At 51.3% G+C, this 21640-nt stretch overlaps 3 protein-coding genes and 1 pseudogene across 4 annotated transcripts; all 4 read right to left on the reverse strand.

Annotated features, from left to right (window-relative positions):
* Window positions 1-154: 154 nt before the first annotated feature.
* Window positions 155-9392, reverse strand: LOC308154274 (polyprenal reductase-like; annotated as a pseudogene). Its single transcript has 6 exons — window positions 9370-9392; window positions 8103-8228; window positions 7758-7901; window positions 1280-1467; window positions 700-831; window positions 155-414 (listed from the first exon to the last, which is right to left on the reverse strand). The product of its transcript is annotated as a polyprenal reductase-like (transcript).
* Window positions 9393-9521: 129 nt separating this feature from the next.
* On the reverse strand, window positions 9522-9932 carry LOC308154275 (histone H3.2; the record flags this gene model as incomplete). Its single annotated transcript, XM_080527441.1, has 1 exon — window positions 9522-9932. One exon carries the CDS (start codon window positions 9930-9932, stop codon window positions 9522-9524), a length of 411 nt encoding a protein of 136 aa, XP_080383567.1.
* Window positions 9933-10659: 727 nt separating this feature from the next.
* Window positions 10660-11046, reverse strand: LOC308152889 (histone H2A-like; the record flags this gene model as incomplete). Its single annotated transcript, XM_080525961.1, has 1 exon — window positions 10660-11046. The coding sequence occupies one exon, from the start codon at window positions 11044-11046 to the stop codon at window positions 10660-10662; it is 387 nt and encodes a 128-aa protein (XP_080382087.1).
* A 753-nt stretch (window positions 11047-11799) lies between these two features.
* LOC308152864 (histone H1-like) lies at window positions 11800-12321 on the reverse strand (the record flags this gene model as incomplete). Its single annotated transcript, XM_080525936.1, has 1 exon — window positions 11800-12321. The coding sequence occupies one exon, from the start codon at window positions 12319-12321 to the stop codon at window positions 11800-11802; it is 522 nt and encodes a 173-aa protein (XP_080382062.1).
* Window positions 12322-21640: the final 9319 nt, after the last annotated feature.

Genomic DNA, 21640 nt, shown 5'->3' on the forward strand with positions numbered 1-21640 from the left:
TGTCTCAATTGTTGTACGAATTCCACCAACCTTGATTGTGGGGATAAAAAAAAGGATATTGAAACAATTAATTCAAAGTAATCCTTTCTACGTGAATATGGGTGTATTTTATTCCAACATAGGTTGTGCAAAAGACAACATTCACACAAAGGAGTCATAATAAATGAGGAATGAATGCTTTACGATGTTGTGGATAAGACTCAAATTTGCTCCGGTAAAACTCATGACAAAGCTGGGCAGCCAACGCCTGGTTGAAGAGCACATAGAGGACAACGAGCCACCAGGTGAGAGAGTGACCTCCGGAAACTACACCCAGAGACACGTAGATCAGCAGCTCAGCAAAGTAATGCGGACAAGAGACCAGCTCAAACCAGCCTCCGCTCGGCACTCTGTGGGCAAGAGTCTCCACTGTCCCTGAAGACATCAAAGAGAGCAACACAATGTTTATTACGATACCATACAACCCATCTACAGTGGGGGAAATAAGTATTGAACACATCATCATTTTGTCCACTAAATGTATTTCCAATGAGCCTATTCAAGTGAAATTTCCACCAGACTTTGGTATTAACTCAAACAATCCAGACAAAAAATCTAAACATTAAAGTCCATATGTAAATAAAGTTATGTGTAATCCCTAATGGCAACACATCTACTTGTGAGTCATGTTGAGGCTCTCAGTCAGCTGCATGAGCTCACCTGAGCCTTCGGTGCGCAGCCTAGCCAGCAGGATCAGGGAGCGGTGCTGGAGCAGCGAGGCCCAGGTGAAGAGCACAGCTCCAGCCACGTGGGACCACCCCAGCTGGGAGAGGAGAGGAAGAGTAGGGGTCCCTACAAAGACCACACAATCACCATCACATCTGCAGTAGCACACCATATCGTGGGTCACCAGAACAGCTGCTAAGATGCCTTATCTTCTAACCAAAATATTCATATTAAATATTACTTACTAACATAAGGTCATGAAGGTCCAATTTCCCAATTGTTTTTGCTCTTAAGCATCATCAAGACTAGAGGAAACAATTCAACAACTTGACTAAAAACCCATTACCAATATGCAAATATATATACTATGTTACGGTACATGTGGGAATACGGTACATGTGGGAAAACTAGGGTTAGGGTTAGGTGCAAGGGTGACTTGGTACATACTGGCATGTCTAACCCTAACCCTAACCTTAACCCTAACCCTACCCCTAACCCCAGTTTTCCCATATGTACCGTATTCCCACATTATGTGGGCCACATGTACCGTATAGGGATGTATATACACACTAACCTTTTCCAATGATATAATGATCCGAGCAAAGGACTGTCAGTCCTAGTAAGATGTAGTAGCTCAAGCCATATACTGAACAATATGAATGACCCCATCAGAGAAAATACTGACGAACAGACATTCCAACAGTCGCCTAAGGGAATGGACCCATAGCAGCACCTGCACCAGCACAGCTGACACTTGCGGAACTACACGCAGGAGAGGAAACACATGACAATATATTACAAACACATTACATTCTACAGACACAGTGTTGTGAAGGCCCACAGTTCAGAGCCAGTTTAGTTTCCCCAAACCAGCCCTATTTTGCCCCAGTTATTTTCCTTTGTTATTTTCTATACTATTCATATACGTTTTCGTGAAGTGTATGTATTATTATTGTAATGTTATGTATATGTTTGATGACGTAGTATATCCGGGGTGTGTCCGTGACCCGGATGTTAGGTTCGGTGGTGTATATATAAGAGACGGAAGTAGTCCGCGAGTCAGTGTGTGATGAGAATCAGAACGAGAGAGACCAAACGAGAGAGAGTAAAGAGAAGCCAATCTAAGATGGCGGATTCAGCAACACGCACCCCGTGCAGCAGCTGAAGACGCCAGGAAAGTGATTATTGAGTGTACCACTGTAGCCCGTTTAGTTGTGTTCCCGTTGGACCGCCTTGCCAGCAGCCGGCTGTTCAACGTTGGACCAAGCGAGACGCCAACTGGACATAATCGTCGCCTCCACGAGCGGACTGCGACCGAACACTGACTCCATCGGAGCTTCGACGCGGACCACCGGACCTGGGCCCTTCACCTCGTTGTGGACCACGAAGACGGCCCTTTCCCTCCGCGTTGCTACGTCACCCCCCCCCTTTCGTCTGCTACCTTCATCGACGCACATGCCATCCAACCAGGCCTCAACGCGCACCACAGCCCTGGACTATAAGCCTGTTCAGGCCAGAGACTATGAGTGAGTGATTGAGTGTGTGTGTGGCCGGCGGGGAGGGAATATATATCTGGGGATGTATACCTCAGTCATGTAAATAAATGTGTTGTTCATATGTGATACCGTTACCGTGTGTTAGTTGTTTGTAATGCTAATGCTAATTCCAAGGCTAATGCTAATGCTAATTCCATGCTAATGCTAATTTAATGCTAATGCTAACGATAGTAACTGCTAGTCTAACGGTTTGCTGGCGCCCCCTGCCTGTATCCTCCTACACTGCCTATTTAGCTTAGAGTTAGTTAGATAACCAGCCCCTTCCTAAATTATACAGTCCTTTTCAGCTACTCCCTGGTTACAATTGGTCCTTCGAGCCGGATCGGTAGTGTAGTGATAGCATGGCTGAGCGCAGCCAACCAGACCAGACAGTTACCCCCCCTTCTCCGCCCCCTGAGCCAGAGCCACGACCACAGAGAGTCCCGCGGTTGCCTCCGAGGTTACAGGAGTATGAGCTTGAGCTCGAAAGCTCACTGAGTGGTAGCGAGGAGCGCACTCCACGGGATACAGTGGTCGGAGAGGCCGAGGTGTCCGCCGGCGCGCGGGTGGCTAGCACTGAGACAGCCCTCAAAGAGCACCAGCCTGAGGATGAGATGGCAGAACCGCAGGGTCTTGCCGTGGAAACGGAAGAGCAGGAAGGAGAGGCCCGGTCCGACAGCGCCTGCGGGCGGAAGAGGGAGGGCCTCAGCCTTAACGATCTGCCTCCCAGTACGGCGCGCTCGAGACCTAGCTCCTGCCGCTCAGTGGCTTCCTCCCGGTCCAGGGTTTCCGTGGGCAGTTCTGCCTCTGGGGCGGATAGCCTGCACTCCAGAGGGAGTAGTGCCGCGCTGTCCGAATGTATGCGCCAACAGGCCGAGATGGCGTTAGAGCGGGAGCGCCAACAGGCCGAGATGGCGTTAGAGCGGGAACGACTCCAGTTCGAGCGTGAACGCCTCCAGCGCCAGGAGGCGCTAGAACGCGAACGCCTCCAGATGAACGGAGCGGAACGCGCGGCGGAGAGACAGCGCCAGGAGGCGCTAGAACGTGAACGCTTCCAGATGGAGCGCGACCGCCTCCAGACGGAGAGGCAGCGCCAGGAGGCGCTAGAACGTGAACGCCTCCAGATGAACGGAGCGGAACGTGCGGCGGAGAGACAGCGCCAGGAGGCGTTAGAGAGGGAACGCATCCAGTACGAGCGCGAGCGCCTCCAGATGGAGGGGGCGGAACGCGCGGCGGAGAGGCAGATGGCGAGAGAGCAACTGCACGCAGAGAAGATGGAGGAAATGATGCAGACCATGCGCGACGTGTGCATCAGCAGAGCTCCGTCGGCCCGTAGCTCCCGAGCATCATCCGCACGGCCCTCTCGAGTGCCATCTCCTGAACCCCCCGCCGATGGCTCCATGACCCCCGCCATGACTGTCCAACTACAGGCCCAGCTGACCACCTGGAAGGAAGAGGACCAGGGACCCGACCGCTACGCGGCCCAGAGGGAGCCAGCGTCGCTGCCCGGGAGGGGAGCCATCCCCCAAGAGCGTAGCACACCCCTAGGTCCTCCAGTGCACCAAAATGCATGCAGGCCGGACACCCAGACCGTCACTCCAGCCCCGATCATCCACTACAGGATGTTTCCCCAGGTGGAGGGACCCAAGTTCCCCTTCTTCAAGGACGAGGACAGGAGCCAGTATGTGGAGCTACGCATCTGCCTAGACACGCTCTTGGACGACTCCTGCTCAGAGTCCTACAAATATGCGATTCTCCTTCAGCATGTGAGGAACCCCAGAGCCCACAACATGGTTCTGGCCCATGCCTCCGCACCGACACCTTACACCAGAGCGCTCGCCGACTTGGATGCCCGCTACGGTCGTCCCTGGAACCACGCCCTTGCTGAACTGCAAGCCCTCGAACAGCAGGCCCCCATCAAGGATGAACGGGCGCTGGATGACTTCGCGCTCCGCGTGCACACCTTGGTTGGAATGCTGAAGACGCAGGGCCCAGCTGGCGCCAGCGAGATCAACAGCACCTCCAACGTAGAGCGGCTGCTCCGCAAGATCCCACGCTTCCGGCAGGAGAGGTTCCGGCGACAGCAGCGCGTTCGTAACCCCGGGAAGTTGGGTCTGAGCATGGCTGCCTTCGCGGAGTTCCTACTGGAGGAAGTGCATGACACCAACGTAGACGCCATGGGTTACGCTGAGCCGAAGAAGGAGAGGGAGAAGGGAGACCGCTGGGACGGGCCGAGCTCGAACAGAGGACGCCCAGTAGGAGTGCTGCACACGGAGGAGGAGCCTCGGAGAGAGAGGAAAGCCCGACCTGAGGGAAAGGATTCCTCTCAACCCCCTCAAAAGGGACGGAGAGGTCCACCGCCATGTCCGTACTGCACCAGCGAGCACTGGTTCAATGAGTGCAGTGACTTCAACAACATGAGTACCGAGGCCAAGCAGAGGTGGCTCGAGGAGAACAAGAGGTGCTGGAACTGTGGGCGCGACCATCTGGCTACGAACTGCACCTTGAGGAGAAAGGGCAACCGCTGTGAGGAGGTCCACCTCAACATCTTACACGAGGTCTCCCTCGCCAGGTCCACGGAGGGCACCAGAAGCCCTAGGTCCGGTAGCGCACCGGAAGAGGCAACACCTGTCTACTACCTAGACCCAGCCCGGAGCAGCGGCTCCAAGGTCCTACTGAAGGTGGTGAAGGTCCGACTGCACCACAACAACGCTGTGTACGACACGTACGCCGTTCTAGACGACGGGTCGGAACGGACCATCCTTCTCCAGGGGGCAGCGCGCCAGTTGGGGCTCCAAGGGACTGCGGAGAAGCTGACTCTGCGCACGATACGTCGCGACCTTAAAGAGGTCACCGGGGCGAGAATCAACTTCTCTATCTCCCCGGCGGGGCGGCCGTCGGACAGATATCGGCTTCGGAATGTCTTCACCGCAGACCAGCTAGCGCTCTCCCGCTACGACTACCCCCTGGAGAGATTACGCGCCAGATATCCTCACCTACGGCGAGTAGACCTACATCCGATAGAAGGAGCGGAGCCAACCCTTCTCATCGGCTCGGACAACGCTGAACTGATCGTGTCGCTCCGTCCTCCGCTGAGAGGACCACGAGGCTGCCCGATGGCTGTTAAGACTGCGCTTGGGTGGGCCCTCCAAGGCGCTACCGAGGGGAGAGATAGAGACGGGAGAGCTACGTCATCCCTCCATGTCCGAACCGAAGAAGCAAACCAACCAACCGGACCGCCTGGAGTGGAATCTATTGCTGCCAGTGCACCTGGAACAGTTAGTACCACAAATGGTTCACCACAGGATGACCAACCAAAGAAGAAGTCTCTGTGGACAGAGCATAAGTCTCTGGATGGGAAGACCTACTTCTACAACACAGAGACTAAACAGTCCTCAGGGGAGAAACCAGACGACCTGAAATCTCCTGCTGAGCAAATGTTGTCTAAGTGCCCGTGGAAGGAGTACAAGTCTGACACGGGAAAGCCTTACTACTACAACTCCCAGACTAAGGAGTCCCGGTGGTGGCGCTACCGTGCCATGGCGGCAACAGCTGTTGCCGAGGAACACCTGCAGGTGGCCATGCACCCTCACGTGGCCGAGGTCAGCATTGACGCACCCGTCAACTCCGTCGAGTACACGTCAGCCATGGAAGTCTCAGCCAGTATTGTAGACGCCTCCAAGGAGGAAAGGCCGGAGTTGGCGAAGAAGACGTACAAGTGGAACCCAAAAGAGGAGGCCAAGCAGGCCTTCAAAGAGCTTCTGAAGGAGAAGGGTGTTTCATCCAACGAGTCATGGGAGCAAGCCAGGAGAATGATCATCAACGACCCACGCTACAGCGCCCTGCCCAAGCTGAGTGAGAAGAAGCAAGCGTTTAAGGCCTACAAGGCTAAGAAGGAGAAGGAACAAGCCAAGCAGCTCAGGAAGAGGAACTGGGAGGCGCTGAAGAGCATCCTGGACAACATGGCCAACGTCACCTACCGCACCACCTGGTCCGAGGCCCAGCAGTACCTGCTGGACGACCCCACCTTCGATGAGTACGAGGAGCTGCAGAACATGGACAAGGAAGACGCTCTGATCTGCTTCGAGGAGCACATCCGCGCCCTGGAGAAGGAGGAGAAGCAGAAGACTCTGCTGAGGGAGAGAGACAACTTGTCCGAAGGTGCCGTGGTACTGGTGATCGACCAGTCCCTTCCACGCGCCGCCTGGCAGACAGGCAGAGTGACCAAGGTCCTGCCGGGTCCGGATGGAAGGGTGCGGACGGCCATCGTGGACGTTGGTGGTCGCACTTACACCCGACCTGTGGCACGCCTGATTGAGCTCCCTCCAATTAGCCAGGACACTATCACCTCCTACCTCACGCTGCTAGAGCAGCCTAGCCAGTGAGCCTTCCTTAGTTAACTGAAACCGAGGGTTTCATGGGGCGGCTGTTGTGAAGGCCCACAGTTCAGAGCCAGTTTAGTTTCCCCAAACCAGCCCTATTTTGCCCCAGTTATTTTCCTTTGTTATTTTCTATACTATTCATATACGTTTTCGTGAAGTGTATGTATTATTATTGTAATGTTATGTATATGTTTGATGACGTAGTATATCCGGGGTGTGTCCGTGACCCGGATGTTAGGTTCGGTGGTGTATATATAAGAGACGGAAGTAGTCCGCGAGTCAGTGTGTGATGAGAATCAGAACGAGAGAGACCAAACGAGAGAGAGTAAAGAGAAGCCAATCTAAGATGGCGGATTCAGCAACACGCACCCCGTGCAGCAGCTGAAGACGCCAGGAAAGTGATTATTGAGTGTACCACTGTAGCCCGTTTAGTTGTGTTCCCATTGGACCGCCTTGCCAGCAGCCGGCTGTTCAACGTTGGACCAAGCGAGACGCCAACTGGACATAATCGTCGCCTCCACGAGCGGACTGCGACCGAACACTGACTCCATCGGAGCTTCGACGCGGACCACCGGACCTGGGCCCTTCACCTCGTTGTGGACCACGAAGACGGCCCTTTCCCTCCGCGTTGCTACGTCACCCCCCCCCTTTCGTCTGCTACCTTCATCGACGCACATGCCATCCAACCAGGCCTCAACGCGCACCACAGCCCTGGACTATAAGCCTGTTCAGGCCAGAGACTATGAGTGAGTGATTGAGTGTGTGTGTGGCCGGCGGGGAGGGAATATATATCTGGGGATGTATACCTCAGTCATGTAAATAAATGTGTTGTTCATATGTGATACCGTTACCGTGTGTTAGTTGTTTGTAATGCTAATGCTAATTCCAAGGCTAATGCTAATGCTAATTCCATGCTAATGCTAATTTAATGCTAATGCTAACGATAGTAACTGCTAGTCTAACGGTTTGCTGGCGCCCCCTGCCTGTATCCTCCTACACTGCCTATTTAGCTTAGAGTTAGTTAGATAACCAGCCCCTTCCTAAATTATACAGTCCTTTTCAGCTACTCCCTGGTTACACACAGTAAGGAAACACTGAAGCAAAACAATGGAAAAAAAAGACAGAGAGAGGTTACCTTGCTCTACTGGCACGCCCACACCTGTCAGGAATCCCAATATATGAGTCAACCATAATGGGTATTGATACAACCATGTGCAGTGACAGGGCAATAAGCACCCCATTCCAGGCAATAGAGACTGCATAGAAGTGCCAGAACCATCTAAAAAGACCAGAATAATGAAAAGCAGTATCAGAAATGTGTAGGCTAATTCATTCTCAAGAATAGATGTTTTAATCATCCCTGAAAGCTATTGATCTTGTGTGCTGGGACCAACATTTACGTTAAATAGTAGCAACAATGCCTATATTTAGAGGAAAGGGTAATCTAAAAATGTCTAAAATATTTCTAATACCCTGTCACCTTTTGGGGACATCAAACACACGCAGCCAGTTGTCTCGTTTCAATTGTCGCTTGGTTTTACCATATCTGATTATGTCTTGGAATAATAGATACACGTAAGTTTTCTCAAATTCAGTCGTTAGAATCCTCCGTAGGACAACACGAATTAAGTTCCATCGACGCACAAGTAACAGTACTAGTGTTCCGTGGTAGACAAAAGTCGATGGCCCTTTCTCAATTGTAGAAACTCCATTCCTCGCGTCCTATCTCCTGTCCACTCGTCGCATCATAATTGAAATGCATTGGAGGAGAATATCTAGGTTGTTCCCCTATTCTCCTCCAATGCTATATGAGAAGCAGCAAGTGAGACACGCGAGAGGAAATGAGGAATCAAGTTTCTAACAGGGAAAGGGCCCTGGCTTTCAACTATATAATATATAACCCAATATATATACCGTAACCCAATGTTACCCAATACTCAAGTATTCTGGTTAGGACATAAGTGTTTAGTGATCCTAAAACTGTTGTTTGTTATATTGAGTGGGCTCACTATATCCAAATCATATTGGTATGCATAAAAAAAGACAGAACTCATTACTTTAAAAAATATATTTTTTTATTTGTATGTGTTGGGATGAGGGGTTGGGAGTGTGTGTTTGGGTGAAGGGGGGATAGTTGGGAGGTGTGTGTGTGTGTGTGTGTGTGTGTGTGTGTGTGTGTGTGTGAAATAAATGATTAAAATGTGTGTGTGTGTGTGTGTGTGTGTGTGTGTGTGTGTGTGTGTGTGTGTGTGTGTGTGTGTGTGTGTTGGGTGGTGGGGTTGTGTGTTTTGGGGGGTGGGGAGTGGAAATGGGGGGATGTGTGTGTTGGGGGTGTGTCTCTTTAACGATTTAATTTACACAGCCCTTGCCCCTTTCAATACAGACACAGTAAGCTCTCACGAAGCTTTCCCTGTCATTCAGATCTAGGACTGTGTACACGCACCGAAAAATGTCAAACAAATGCATTGCGATCGTAGGGACGTGGTACAAAGGAACACATTGTGCGTAAAACCATTTAGTATTATTTTTGTATTAGAAATAGCCTAATAATATGACATAAGCCGTCGAAATTGCAACAGTGCGCTTATCGAGTAAAATGTGTAGTCGTCATATGGATATCCTGCCCCCCCCCCAAAAACGACTGGAGCCCAACTAAAAGCTCATTCCGCACATTACAGCGAGGGATTTCAAGTCCTTTCCTAGCTTGTGACAGTAAAACTGTTCTGCTATTACTTGTCATATGGTACCCTCTGGCATTCTGCGATCTCATTCTACTTTAACCCATCTATCGTTTTATAAAAGAGTAGTTAATGGAAAAAAATCATTTTGAGAAATATTGAGGTGGCTCTTAAAAGAGCCTTTGGTTTTTGTTTATGAACATAGTCCGACACTCATCATCTTAGGCGCGCTCTCCACGGATGCGACGGGCCAGCTGGATGTCCTTGGGCATGATGGTCACCCTCTTGGCGTGGATGGCACACAAGTTGGTGTCCTCGAACAGACCGACCAGGTAAGCCTCGCTGGCCTCCTGCAGGGCCATCACAGCAGAGCTCTGGAAGCGCAGGTCGGTCTTGAAATCCTGGGCGATTTCTCTCACCAGGCGCTGGAAGGGCAGCTTGCGGATGAGCAGCTCTGTGGACTTCTGGTAACGACGGATCTCCCTCAGAGCCACGGTGCCGGGCCTGTAGCGGTGAGGCTTCTTCACGCCGCCGGTGGCCGGGGCGCTTTTGCGGGCAGCCTTGGTGGCGAGCTGCTTCCTGGGGGCTTTGCCACCAGTCGACTTACGAGCGGTTTGCTTGGTTCTGGCCATGATGCAAACTTCTTCTTGTAGAGTCAAAGTATAGATGTTCTTCACAAGTGAACTTGCTAAGTTTATAAAGCCGGAGCCGTCGTGCTCCGATTGGCCGGCGAATGTAGACGAGCTCATTGGCCCGCGAATGTAGACGAGCTCATTGGCCCGTTGTCACCTCCTTCTCAGGCTGTCATTGGACACGACCTCCGTGCACCCTTCCCGCCATAAATTAAAACTCTAAACCCCTCCTGCTCCCTCCATTGCGCGCTTCCCTTGTCCACCCGCCCCGCCCATGTGAATTATAATAATAAACATAATATGAAGATTTTAAACAAAATCGGTGTTATGGGAAAATCCATAATTATTAGTCAACTGGCAGATGATACCACTGTTGTGATACCACTTTCTTAAGGACAACGACCCCAGCTATAGCTTTTACGCTATTCTCAGATGCATTTGTTGTGTTTATGCTTATAGCCAGCATTCATCATGAAGGGAACATTGGTTGGCAACACCACGTGGCCAAATCAAGTGTTGTGGGTGCGTTCTCTCAGCCTGACGAAGGTATATGGTGACTGTTTAACTTAGTGATTGCAGGCTTCAACATGAGGCACACTAGGGTACTCATAGCGGACAAACACCGTTTAGAGATGAAAATACAAATTGCACTTTTTGAGAGACAAGTGGTTGGCTCTTAAAAGAGCCTTTGGGGTTAAGTAGTGGGGTGAAAGCCGTAGTAGAACTTTTACTTGGCTTTGGCGGGCTTCTCGGTTTTCTTGGGGAGCAGCACTGCCTGGATGTTGGGCAGCACACCGCCCTGAGCAATGGTCACACCGCCCAGCAGTTTGTTCAGCTCCTCGTCGTTACGGACGGCCAACTGCAGATGACGGGGGATGATACGAGACTTCTTGTTGTCGCGGGCGGCGTTGCCGGCCAACTCCAGGATCTCAGCAGTCAGGTACTCGAGCACGGCGGCCAGGTAGACCGGTGCGCCAGCGCCCACACGATGGGCATAGTTGCCTTTGCGCAGGAGCCTGTGGACACGGCCCACTGGGAACTGGAGTCCAGCTCGGGAAGAACGGGTCTTCGCCTTTGCTCTGGCCTTGCCTCCGGTTTTACCTCTTCCTGACATCTTGAAACTTAAAGCGGGTTCTGTGCTAGTTAAAGAAAAAGCGGATACTAGTTGCTCGCTTGGGGTGGTGTTCTTATAGCTCAGCCTGACCAGCGTTCATTGGCCACCGGGTCGATGACACCTCATCCAATCAGCAACCCGGATACGCGCGCCTCTTCCCGCCGCCCAGCGATTGGCCGCTGTTTCACTCGGCCTTTGTGAGTTTCCCTCGCGCGCCAGAAATCAAAGTTCAAATCAAACCAATCATTTCCTAATAATATACTAAATAGCGAAACAATACTCCTTATTGGCATTACAGCGAAAAGTGAAGTGCATTAGGCTCTCACAGCTCTCCCCATACGCAATGTAGTAGGCTACTACTAGAGCGAAAAGTTGACAATTTCTATCCAAATAACGTTATATAAAGCAAACTACCGTATGTCGATATTGAAAGGTATTTTGTGGAGTCTAGCATAGAACCTCCCCCTCCTCGCTCACGCAGAGACCGAGTGAGACAATATATCGTTTGTTTAAATATGTTTGTGTAAAGTATTAAACTCTCATTAAGGCCATTTCAATATTTAATATAGCTATTATTCTCGTGTGCATAGGTCAGTGATTGAGACTGGTGTAAATCGGACCTTCTTATTTGAGAAAGTTCCATTATGTCGACATGGATGAAAATGCACTTTTTATGGAAAGGTGGGTGGCTCTTAAAAGAACCTTTTTTTGTGGTACAAGTGTCAACATGAACACTGTCGTGTCAACACAAGTTTACTTCTTTGGGTCTGCCTTCTTTGCCTTGGCTGCTTTGGGCTTCGCTACCTTGACGGCCTTTTTGGGGCTCTTGGTCGGTGCTTTCTTGACAGGTGCGGGCTTCTTAACCTTCTTGGGGCTCTTGGCAACCTTCTTAGCGGCGGCGGGCTTCTTTGCTACTATCTTCTTGGGTTTTGCGACGGCGGCTTTCTTCACCGTTTTCTTGACCGCCTCCTTGTTAATCTTGAAAGAGCCGGAGGCACCGGTGCCCTTGGTCTGGACCAGAGTGCCTTTAGTGACGAGGGTCCTAACGGCGACCTTGACGCGAGAGTTGTTCTTCTCCACGTCGTAACCACCGGCAGACAGCGCCTTCTTGAGCGCGGCCAGAGACACGCCGCTCCTCTCCTTGGATGCGGACACGGCCTTCACGATGAGCTCGGCGACGCTGGGGCCAGCTGCTTTCTTGGGCCTGGCTGCTGCTTTCTTCTTGGGGGCCTTGGCCGGAGCGGCGACGGCGACGGCTGGTGCGACTTCTGCCATGTCTGTAAAAAGTGTCGTTTGTTGCGGGCTACAAATCACTCTGCGATGCTGCTCTGTGATAATGAAGCTCAACCCGGAGATGGGGGCTGGTCTTAAACGCGACATGAGAACCGTACAGACTCAACCCTCTATGCTCGGCAATCTTGGCTGACAAAATGTGCTGGCGTCTGTGTTTTCTCCTCGCCAATAATGGGCCAAAAGTCACCGATGGAACCGACTTCATGAGGTCCAAATTTGAACGGACCAGCGAGCAGACATGCCTCCGTTCAGAATAAAATCATGTGGGCCGCGAAGGCCTCGTGTATTTTGTTGTGATTCGCTCAAAACCCCGCCGTTCCACCGTCGGAGGGAGCGATGCGCACAGCTTTCCCTGTGCTATTTGTGTCCTAAACTGCTTAAAAATGGATCCTGCACTTTGCTAAGCGGACACATGACGTCATGCATTTATTCTAGTTATCATTTTGCAGTCTTAATAGCTTTAAGTAGTCAATGTCTTTGCTAGTATAAGTGGGGTGTCTTGTGTCAAAATGTATTTTGAGCTTACTTGGGACCATTGCTGCAATTTAAAGTTGTAAACTGCAGAGGTATTCTGGGATGAGACAGTTAGGGTCACCACTGTATGAAAGTATTGGTTTATTATAAGACAGCAATACCGTGATGTCCAAATCATATTGGTATGCATAAAAAAAGACAGAACTTTATTTTATTATTTTATTTGTACGTGTTGTGTGTGTGTGTGTGTGTGTGTGTGTGTGTGTGTGTGTGTGTGTGTGTGTGTGTGTGTGTGTTGGGTGGTGGGGTTGGGATTGTGCGTTTTTGGAGGTGGGGAGTGGAAATGGGGGGATGTGTGTGAATTGGAATGGAGGGGGGGGGATAGTTGGGAGGTGTGTGTGTGTGTGTGTGTGTGTGTGTGTGTGTGTGTGAGTGAGAAGAATGTCACTTAAGATCCATTCTGGTGTGTAGGCTTGCGAGATCGTCTAGCAACTGCAGCAGATCTCCATGTCCTGCTGGGCTGGCTACTGCGGGAGCGTTTGGCTGAGCTGCTGACGTCTCCTCCTTCACTCTGGCTGGCTTCTCAACTGATAAATAAAGCAAACTACCGTATGTCGATGTGGGCCTAAGAAGTCTCAACTGGCTTGGGCCTGCCGTTGGATAGGTTGCAGGGAAGATTGCCTGGCACCTGACTGGCCTCCATGTACGTCTGCTGCAGAGCACTCTGGGACAGGCCTGTGAGGCACTGTGAGGCCTGCTGAGATAGCCAGGGACATGATCTATCCTTCTGATAAGACTCTCGACCTAGAACAACCAGGGTGGACTCCTGCTTTGAAGCCCTCACAACGTTCTCTTGGTTCCTGACACATGGGAACGATTGTTCACACAAGTTTACAAGCACATTCAATGTTAAATGACCTACAGCTTATATAGGCCAATTACCTGTCAATTTGACTTTGCCGAGCATGCCAGGAGGAAGACCGTCACCGCCATGGATGTTGTATACATTATTATAACACATTTTGTCAGGCCTGTACATTCAACGGGTTTAGCTGTCATGAAAAAAACATTCGTTGCCAAATCAATGTCAGCTGAGTGGTCGGTGCCGGTGTCAGAATCAGAAAGCTCTGATGAGAGCGAGCGGCAGGTAGAGCACGTGCTCCCCGCCCTCGCCGGTTTGTGGGGGTCGCCTGATGGCAAACGCGGTGGTGCAGCAGCGACAGATGTGGCTGTCTCTCACCACCATGACCGGGGCGGACCGGATGGCCCTACTGAATGCTCCAATAGAGAGACAAGGGCTATTCGGTCCCGCCATGGACACCTTGACGGTGCGCCTGGCCGCGATGGAGGAGGCTAAGAGGCACCTTGCCAGCCACCTCCCCCTCCAGCGACCCTCCACCTCTTCTTCTTCCGCCGTGGTGACGATTAGACCGTCAACGGCTGCGAAACGGAGGTTTCGGTGTGATGCGGCACTGGCTCCACCTCTACAGACGGAGCCATGCCCCACTCGGCATCCCCAGCCCCCGCCGCTGACCACTGGGAGGGCCCGCTACGGCCCCCCACGGCAGTGTGGCCCGGTTTCACTGGCGGAGGGGTCGGTAATGACCCCACCACCGGTTTCCTCTTCATGGCTGCTACCTCATAAAGAGGTAAAAGAAGGAAAATCCCGACCTTACTTTTTCAGTAAAGGTGATTTTCCCATGTTATCTACCGGAGCGGAGACCCGCCTGCCTTGTCGGAGTGTGGTCCAATCGCTACCGGTTAGAAACAAAGCGGAGACTGGCCCAGCGTACCAGCGTGTGGCCAGCTCTCTGCCTAACAGACTTACCCCTATCACGACACAAACGGGGTTAAACACCCCTGTCTGTAGCCGTATAGAGGGACCGTTATTTACATCAATAACCCCTCCATGTCTATCAGGATCTGGCCCAGCTCATGAGCGTGCGGCCGGTTCTTTGATTATCAGGCATAATAAACCTGCGTCAATAAAGGGCATTGTTACACATAGCAAACACTCTTTACAGACGGCAGCCCATCCCTTTCGAAATGACCCCACCTTGGGCTGTGCCACCTCCTCGGTGTGCAGCGGCGGCTGGGGTCATACAGAAATTCAAGCTTTTTCTGTCGACTGCACCACAACAGACGGCCCAGCCGCTGTCGTTGCGTTATGCAGAATGGCTAGAAGGGGCAGGTATTCTGTCGGGCTGGCTGGACAGGACATTGAGGAGGGGATATGCACTACAGTTCATTCAGCCTCCTCCGCCCTTCAGGGGCGTGAGAGAGACTGTTTTGTCCTGCCCGATAAAAACACGTGCGCTCCAGGAGGAGATTACGAATCTCCTAACAAAGGGCGCAGTGACAATGGTTCCGAGGGACATGGGGTGGTACTCCCCGTATTTCCTTGTCCCAAAGAAATCCGGAGGCATGAGACCCATACTAGATTTAAGGGTCCTCAACGAGAGAGTGGCGAAACGCCCCTTTCGTATGTTGACGACGAGGCGCCTTCTGTCTTGTATACAGAAGGGCGACTACGGAATCAGCATAGACCTGAGGGACGCGTATTTTCATGTGCCAATCACAGAGAGGCACAGGAAATTTCTACGTTTTGCCTTCCAAGGGAAGGTTTAAGAGTACACGCGCCTGCCCTTCGGGTACGCGCTTGCTCCTCAAACTTTCTCCAAATGTGTGCAGACAGCACTCGAACCACTGAGGCGAAACGGGATACGCATATTAGCATATCTCGACGACCTACTGGTCTTGGCCCAATGCCCAAATCGAGCCATTCGGGACGCAACCTCACTGGTGCAGCACCTCACTCAGCTGGGGTTAGCTGTCAACTGGACAAAGAGTGCTCCGTGGCCGGCTCAACAGTTTTCCTATCTAGGCATTCAGTTGGATACTGCCAAGATGAGGGCCAGTTTATCGGCACCACGGAGAGCGACACTGACGTCAGCTCTCCGGGTGTGTCGAGTGACAAATACAATCACCGCTCTGTCAATGATGTCCTTACTAGGACTGATGTCTGCAGCCCATGTAGTGGTCCCCTTAGGCCTATTACACATGCGCAGACTGCAGAGGTGGTTCGCACGACTGCGACTGGATCCAGTGAGACACCGTCGCAAGTTGATTGTAATACCGAGATCGGTCAAGACCGACCTGAGCTACTGGAGAGACCCGCGCGTCATCGCGCGCGGAGTCGCCATGGGCAGACCGGCATCCCACTACCCAGTCTTCACAGACGCGTCGTTGACTGGGTGGGGAGGAGTGTGTCAGGCAGGTTCGGTGGCAGGAAGATGGGGACCGTTAGAGACGCGTCACATCAACCTGCTGGAACTCGAGGCGGTGAAGTTAACGCTACTTCATTTTGCCCCGGTGTTAAAGGATCTGGATGTGTTAGTCAGATCCGACAACAGGACAACAGTAGCATACATCAATCGTCAAGGGGGAGTACGCTCAGCGTCACTTCATCGCCTAGCGACAGATATATGGCTGTGGGCAGTCACACACCTGAGTTCGCTAAAAGCTCTCCACATTCCAGGTCTGCTCAACGAAGGAGCAGATCTGTTATCACGGGGAGGCCCGAGGGACGACGACTGGAGGTTAGCACCCTCCATTGTGTCTCTGATTTGGGCACGGTTCGGGCAAGCAGAAGTGGATCTGTTTGCGTCCCGGACGAATGCGCAGTGTCGCCTTTGGTTCTCCCTGCGCGAACAGGACAACCCGCCATTGGGAGTCGATGCATTCGCACACCACCCATGGCCGAGGGTCCTGTTATACGCGTTCCCACCCCTGACATCTATCCTCCCACTGTTGGCATGAGTGAGGTCAGAGAGGCTAGAGTTAATTCTTGTAGCCCCGGACCGTCCCGGAGCCCCGTGGTTTCCGGAACTGATGGAGATGTTGGTAGAGGGCCCATGGCCCATACCTCATCGACAAGATGCACTCTCTCAAGCCAGAGGCTTGGTGAGGGGGCCGCCTATGATGGGGGGCCCCCTCATGGCCTGGTTACTGAGAGGGATTTGTTAGAACGCAGGGGTCTGACAGACGCGGTCATTCAGACCATTCAGAGTGCGCGCGCGCAATCCACTGCAAAGGGATATGCGGCGCGCTGGCGAGTGTTTACACAGTGGTGTGAGGGACAGGACGTTGACCCAGTCTGCTGTCGGGTCGAAACGTTCTTGTGCTTCTTACAGTCGCTGTTTGACAAGGGATTGGCGGCGGGAACTATTAAAGTTTACGCGGCTGCCATCTCAGCTTGTCATGAGGGTTTTGCGACAACGACACTGTTCAGTCATTCGCTGGTTAAGCGTTTTTTGACTGGAGTGTGTAGGCTTAGACGCCCTCATAGGACTCTAATGCCAAAATGGGACCTGTCGATTGTGCTAGAGGCGCTGTGCGTGCCCCCATTCGAACCCATTGACACTGTGTCGTTGCGTTTATTGTCTCTCAAGACGAGTCTACTCCTCGCCTTGACTACGGCTAAACGAGTGAGTGATTTATGTGCTCTCTCGACACGGGCAGATTGTTTGATCATATCTGATGACGAAACAAAAGCTGTGTTACGCCCTAACCCGGCTTTTATCCCTAAGGTTAATCGTGGGTTTAGGGTTCAGAGCTGTGCTCTGAGCGCCTTTTTTCCTCCTCCTCACGACGGAGAGAGGGAGAGGCGTTTACATTGTCTATGTCCGGTGCGCGCGTTGGCACAATATGTGAAGCGCACAGCAGGACTGAGATCTTCTCCCCAGCTTCTGATCTGCTACGGCGGACAGAAAGCCGGGGCACCACTCTCGAAGCAGAGGCTGTCCCATTGGATTTGCGAGGCTATCGAAGGGGCAGCCCGTGCCGACTGGCATTCGGGCTCATTCCACCAGGGGCATGGCCACATCAGTGGCCATTCTTAGGGGCGTGGGAGTGGAGGAGATATGTGAGGCGGCGTCTTGGTCGTCGCCATCACCTTTTGTACGGTATTACTTGAAAGATATTTCTTCCTCATCCTTTTCTCATTCTGTCCTCAGTTTTGCTGATGACTGATGTAGTGGGGAAGGCACTTGGATTACCCTGGTCATGGGGATTCTATTCAAGTGCTGTCAGGATGAATACGGATGTGCCTGGGGAGGGGACCCTCCTCCAGGACATATTCCGTTAGATCAACAACCCTACGTGCTCACGTAAGGGTTAGATCAGTGATATTTCTTCCTCATCCTTTTCTCATTCTGTCCTCAGTCTTGCTGATGACTGATGTAGTGGGAAAGGCACTTGGATTACCCTGGTCATGGGGATTCTATTCAAGTGCTGTCAGGATGAATACGGATGTGCCTGGGGAGGGGACCTTCCTCCAGGACATGTTCTGTTAGATCAACAACCCAACGTAAGGGTTAGGTAAGTGATATTTCTTCTGCATCCTTTTCTCATTCTGTCCTCAGTTTTGCTGATGACTGATGTAGTGGGGAAGGCACTTGGATTACCCTGGTTGGGGATTCTATTCAAGTGCTGTCAGGATGATTAAGGATGTGCCTGGGGAGGGGACCCTCCTCCAGGACATGTTCCGTTAGATCTACAACCCTACGTGCTCACGTAAGGGCTAGATCAGTGGAGCAGACTCGGTGTGGGTTGGGCCAACTTTTTAAGGTTGTCTTGAACCAACATCAGTGGTCAGCTCCGGGTGCCGCTGAGATTGTTTTCGGACTAATAGTCTCAGTGGGGGTACATTTGGCCTCGCTCGCTCCGCCTAAACCAATAGGAGCAGAGCTCCCCTATGGGGCGGAGCTCCACGATATAGAACGATAGTTATGGAGATAGACTCCAGTTCTATGAGTGGAGTGGAGCCCCATAGGGCTGCTGGCCCACTTCGACTTGTTCAAACCCGGCTGTTTTGTATGTTTGGGAGAATGATGGAGCGAAGTACGCCCCTTTATATAGCACCCCAGGCGGGCGCAGGCATTGAAAAATGCAGTCATTGGCTACTTTAGCGGGGTAAACCAATAGGAGCAGAGCTCCCCTATGGGGCTCCGCTCCACTCATAGAACTGGAGTCTATCTCCATAACTATCGTTTCTTGCTATAGGCGGTCCTTTATATCAGGGAACGCCCATTGGGAAAAATATTATTGATCGCCCCCAAATATATCACTGTAACCCTAACCCTAAACACAACTATGTAATATATCACTGTAACCCTAACCCTAAACACAACGATGTAATATATTATTATTATTATTATTATTATTATTATTATTATTATTATTATTATTATAACCTTTATTTTACCAGGCGAGACAATTAAGAACAAAATTCTTATTTACAATGCCGGCCTGTAGAAATAGCACTGTACACACAACTATGTAATATATCACTGTAAACACAACTATGTAATATATCACTGTAAACACAACTATGCAATATATCACTGTAAACACAACTATGTAATATATCACTGTAAACACAACAATGTAATATATCACTGCAAACACAACTATGTAATATATCACTGCAAACACAACTGTCATTTCAATAAAAATACACAATGAAAACACTTGTGCTGATTATAGACGCTTAATGGCACGTTTGTGGTGACTAGACACCCACTGAGTGATCAGGGCGAATTCACTACATTACCCAGGTGCCTTAGCAGGGTGATGAGGTGTATTTAAGGCGACCAGGAAGTGTGAATGAGGAAGTGAATGCAGAGTGTGCAATAAACACAGCTCTTGTTTACACATTAACCATGTGCTCCTAGTCCTTCTTCATATCCCTCAAACCAACAACTACATTGGTGACCCTGACAAGTGAGTTTTTTGGACGTTTTTCTGAAACTTTTTTGAACATGGCTAATGCAGTTGCTCTCAAATTGCCTGAGTTTTGGGAGCAAAATGTTAGTGCTTGGTTTGTGCAAGCTGAAGCTCAGTTTGCCATCAGGGATATAACTGCAGAAGACACAAAGTATTACTATGTGGTGGCATCTCTGAAGGGTTCAACTGCCGCACGGGTGATAAACCTGATAGAAAACCCACCAGCCAGGGACAAATATACCACTCTTAAAGGGCACCTGAAAGGAATTTTTGGATTGTCAGAACCAGAAAGAGCCCGGCAGCTCCTATCTCTCCCTGGGCTTGGAGACTCAAAGCCCTCTGAGTTAATGGACCATATGCTGGCTCTGCTTGGCAATCATCAACCATGTTTCCTTTTTAAAGAGCTTTTTTTGCAGCAACTCCCAGACCAGATTCGTTTGCCTTTAGCCAGTTCTGTAAAGGCAAACCTTCGTGAATTGGCTAAAGAAGCTGATGTTTTTTTTTCAGCTGGGAGAAAGACTGTTTCAGTCACGCCCCTTACCAACACCAGCACTGCCTGGGAGGAATGCATGCATCAACCGCACACACACTCTGTCTCCGCCAGCGCTGTGGCCCGCCGTGAGAAGTCAAGTCTCTGCTTCTATCACGGCAAGTTCGGCAACAAAGCAAAGAAGTGCCTGCCACCTTGTAGCTGGTCGGGAAACGCGTTGGCCGCCACTCGTTAGCAGCCCTGAGTGTCGGCCCTTCCAGCGGATTGCTGTTCATTACTGACTCTATATCTGGCCGCAGATTTCTTTGTGACACTGGAGCTCAGGTCAGCATTCTGCCGGCGTCAGCCTTGGATATCCGAGCAGCCAAACTGGGCCCCAACCTTGAAGCAGCTAATGGCACCCCCATCCCCACGTTTGGCACACGCCCCTTAACACTGTGCTTTGCTGGACAACGTTTCTCTTGGGACTTTGTGTTGGCGAAGGTGTCCACCCCGCTCCTGGGTGCTGATTTTCTTTGTGCTAATGGGCTGCTGGTGGATGTGGGTAACCGTCAGCTTGTCAACGCTGAGACCTTCTGCTCACTGGCTTGTGAGCACACCACCGCTACATCGACAAGACTGGCCGCTCTCCTTTCACCGGCTGATGATGTCGCCCAACTCCTGCTGGAGTTTTCAGACATCACAACGCCAACGTTTTTGGCTGGCTCCATAAAACACAATGTGACACACTTCATACCTACCAGTGGTCCGCCTGTGCATGCTCGAGCCCGCCGGCTGGACCCACAAAAGTTGGCGATAGCAAAGGAGGAGTTCAGCTCCATGGAGAGACTGGGCATCATTCGTAGGTCTGACAGTCCCTGGGCCTCGCCTTTGCACCTGGTTCCCAAGGCCAATGGAGGCTGGCGCCCGTGTGGTGATTACCGGCGGCTTAATGATGCCACTACGCCTGACCGGTATCCAGTTCCCTACATTCAGGATTTCTCAGCCCACCTGGCAGGAGCAGTTATTTTTTCAAAGGTGGATCTCATTCGAGGATATCACCAAGTGCCAGTCCATCCTCAAGACATCACCAAAACGGCAGTCATCACACCGTTTGGCCTCTTTGAATATTTACGAATGCCTTTCGGCCTGAAGAATGCCGCCCAAACCTTTCAGCGGTTGATGGACTCAGTGTTGCGTGATCTGCCTTTTCTTTTTGTTTACCTTGATGATATCCTGGTGGCCAGTACATCCAAGGCAGAACACATGTCACACCTCCGCCTCCTTTTTGCTCAATTGCAGCAGCACGGCTTGATTGTCAATCCAGCAAAATGCCAGTTTGGGGTGCCCTCCATTGATTTTCTCGGCCATCACATCACTTCTGCCGGTGCAACCCCACTGCCCTTAAAGGTGAAGGCGGTGCTGCAGTTCCCACGCCCCACAACAGTGAAGGCCCTACAGGAGTTCCTGGGTATGGTGAATTTTTATCATCGCTTTATTCCACAAGCAGCCTGCCTCATGCGACCCCTGTATGGGGCCCTCAAGGGCAAGCCTCCCAAGCACATTGTTGAC

This window comes from Nansenia antarctica, assembly GCF_963989245.1.
Source record: "Nansenia antarctica genome assembly, chromosome: 3".
NCBI classification, from domain to species: Eukaryota; Metazoa; Chordata; class Actinopteri; order Argentiniformes; family Microstomatidae; genus Nansenia; species Nansenia antarctica.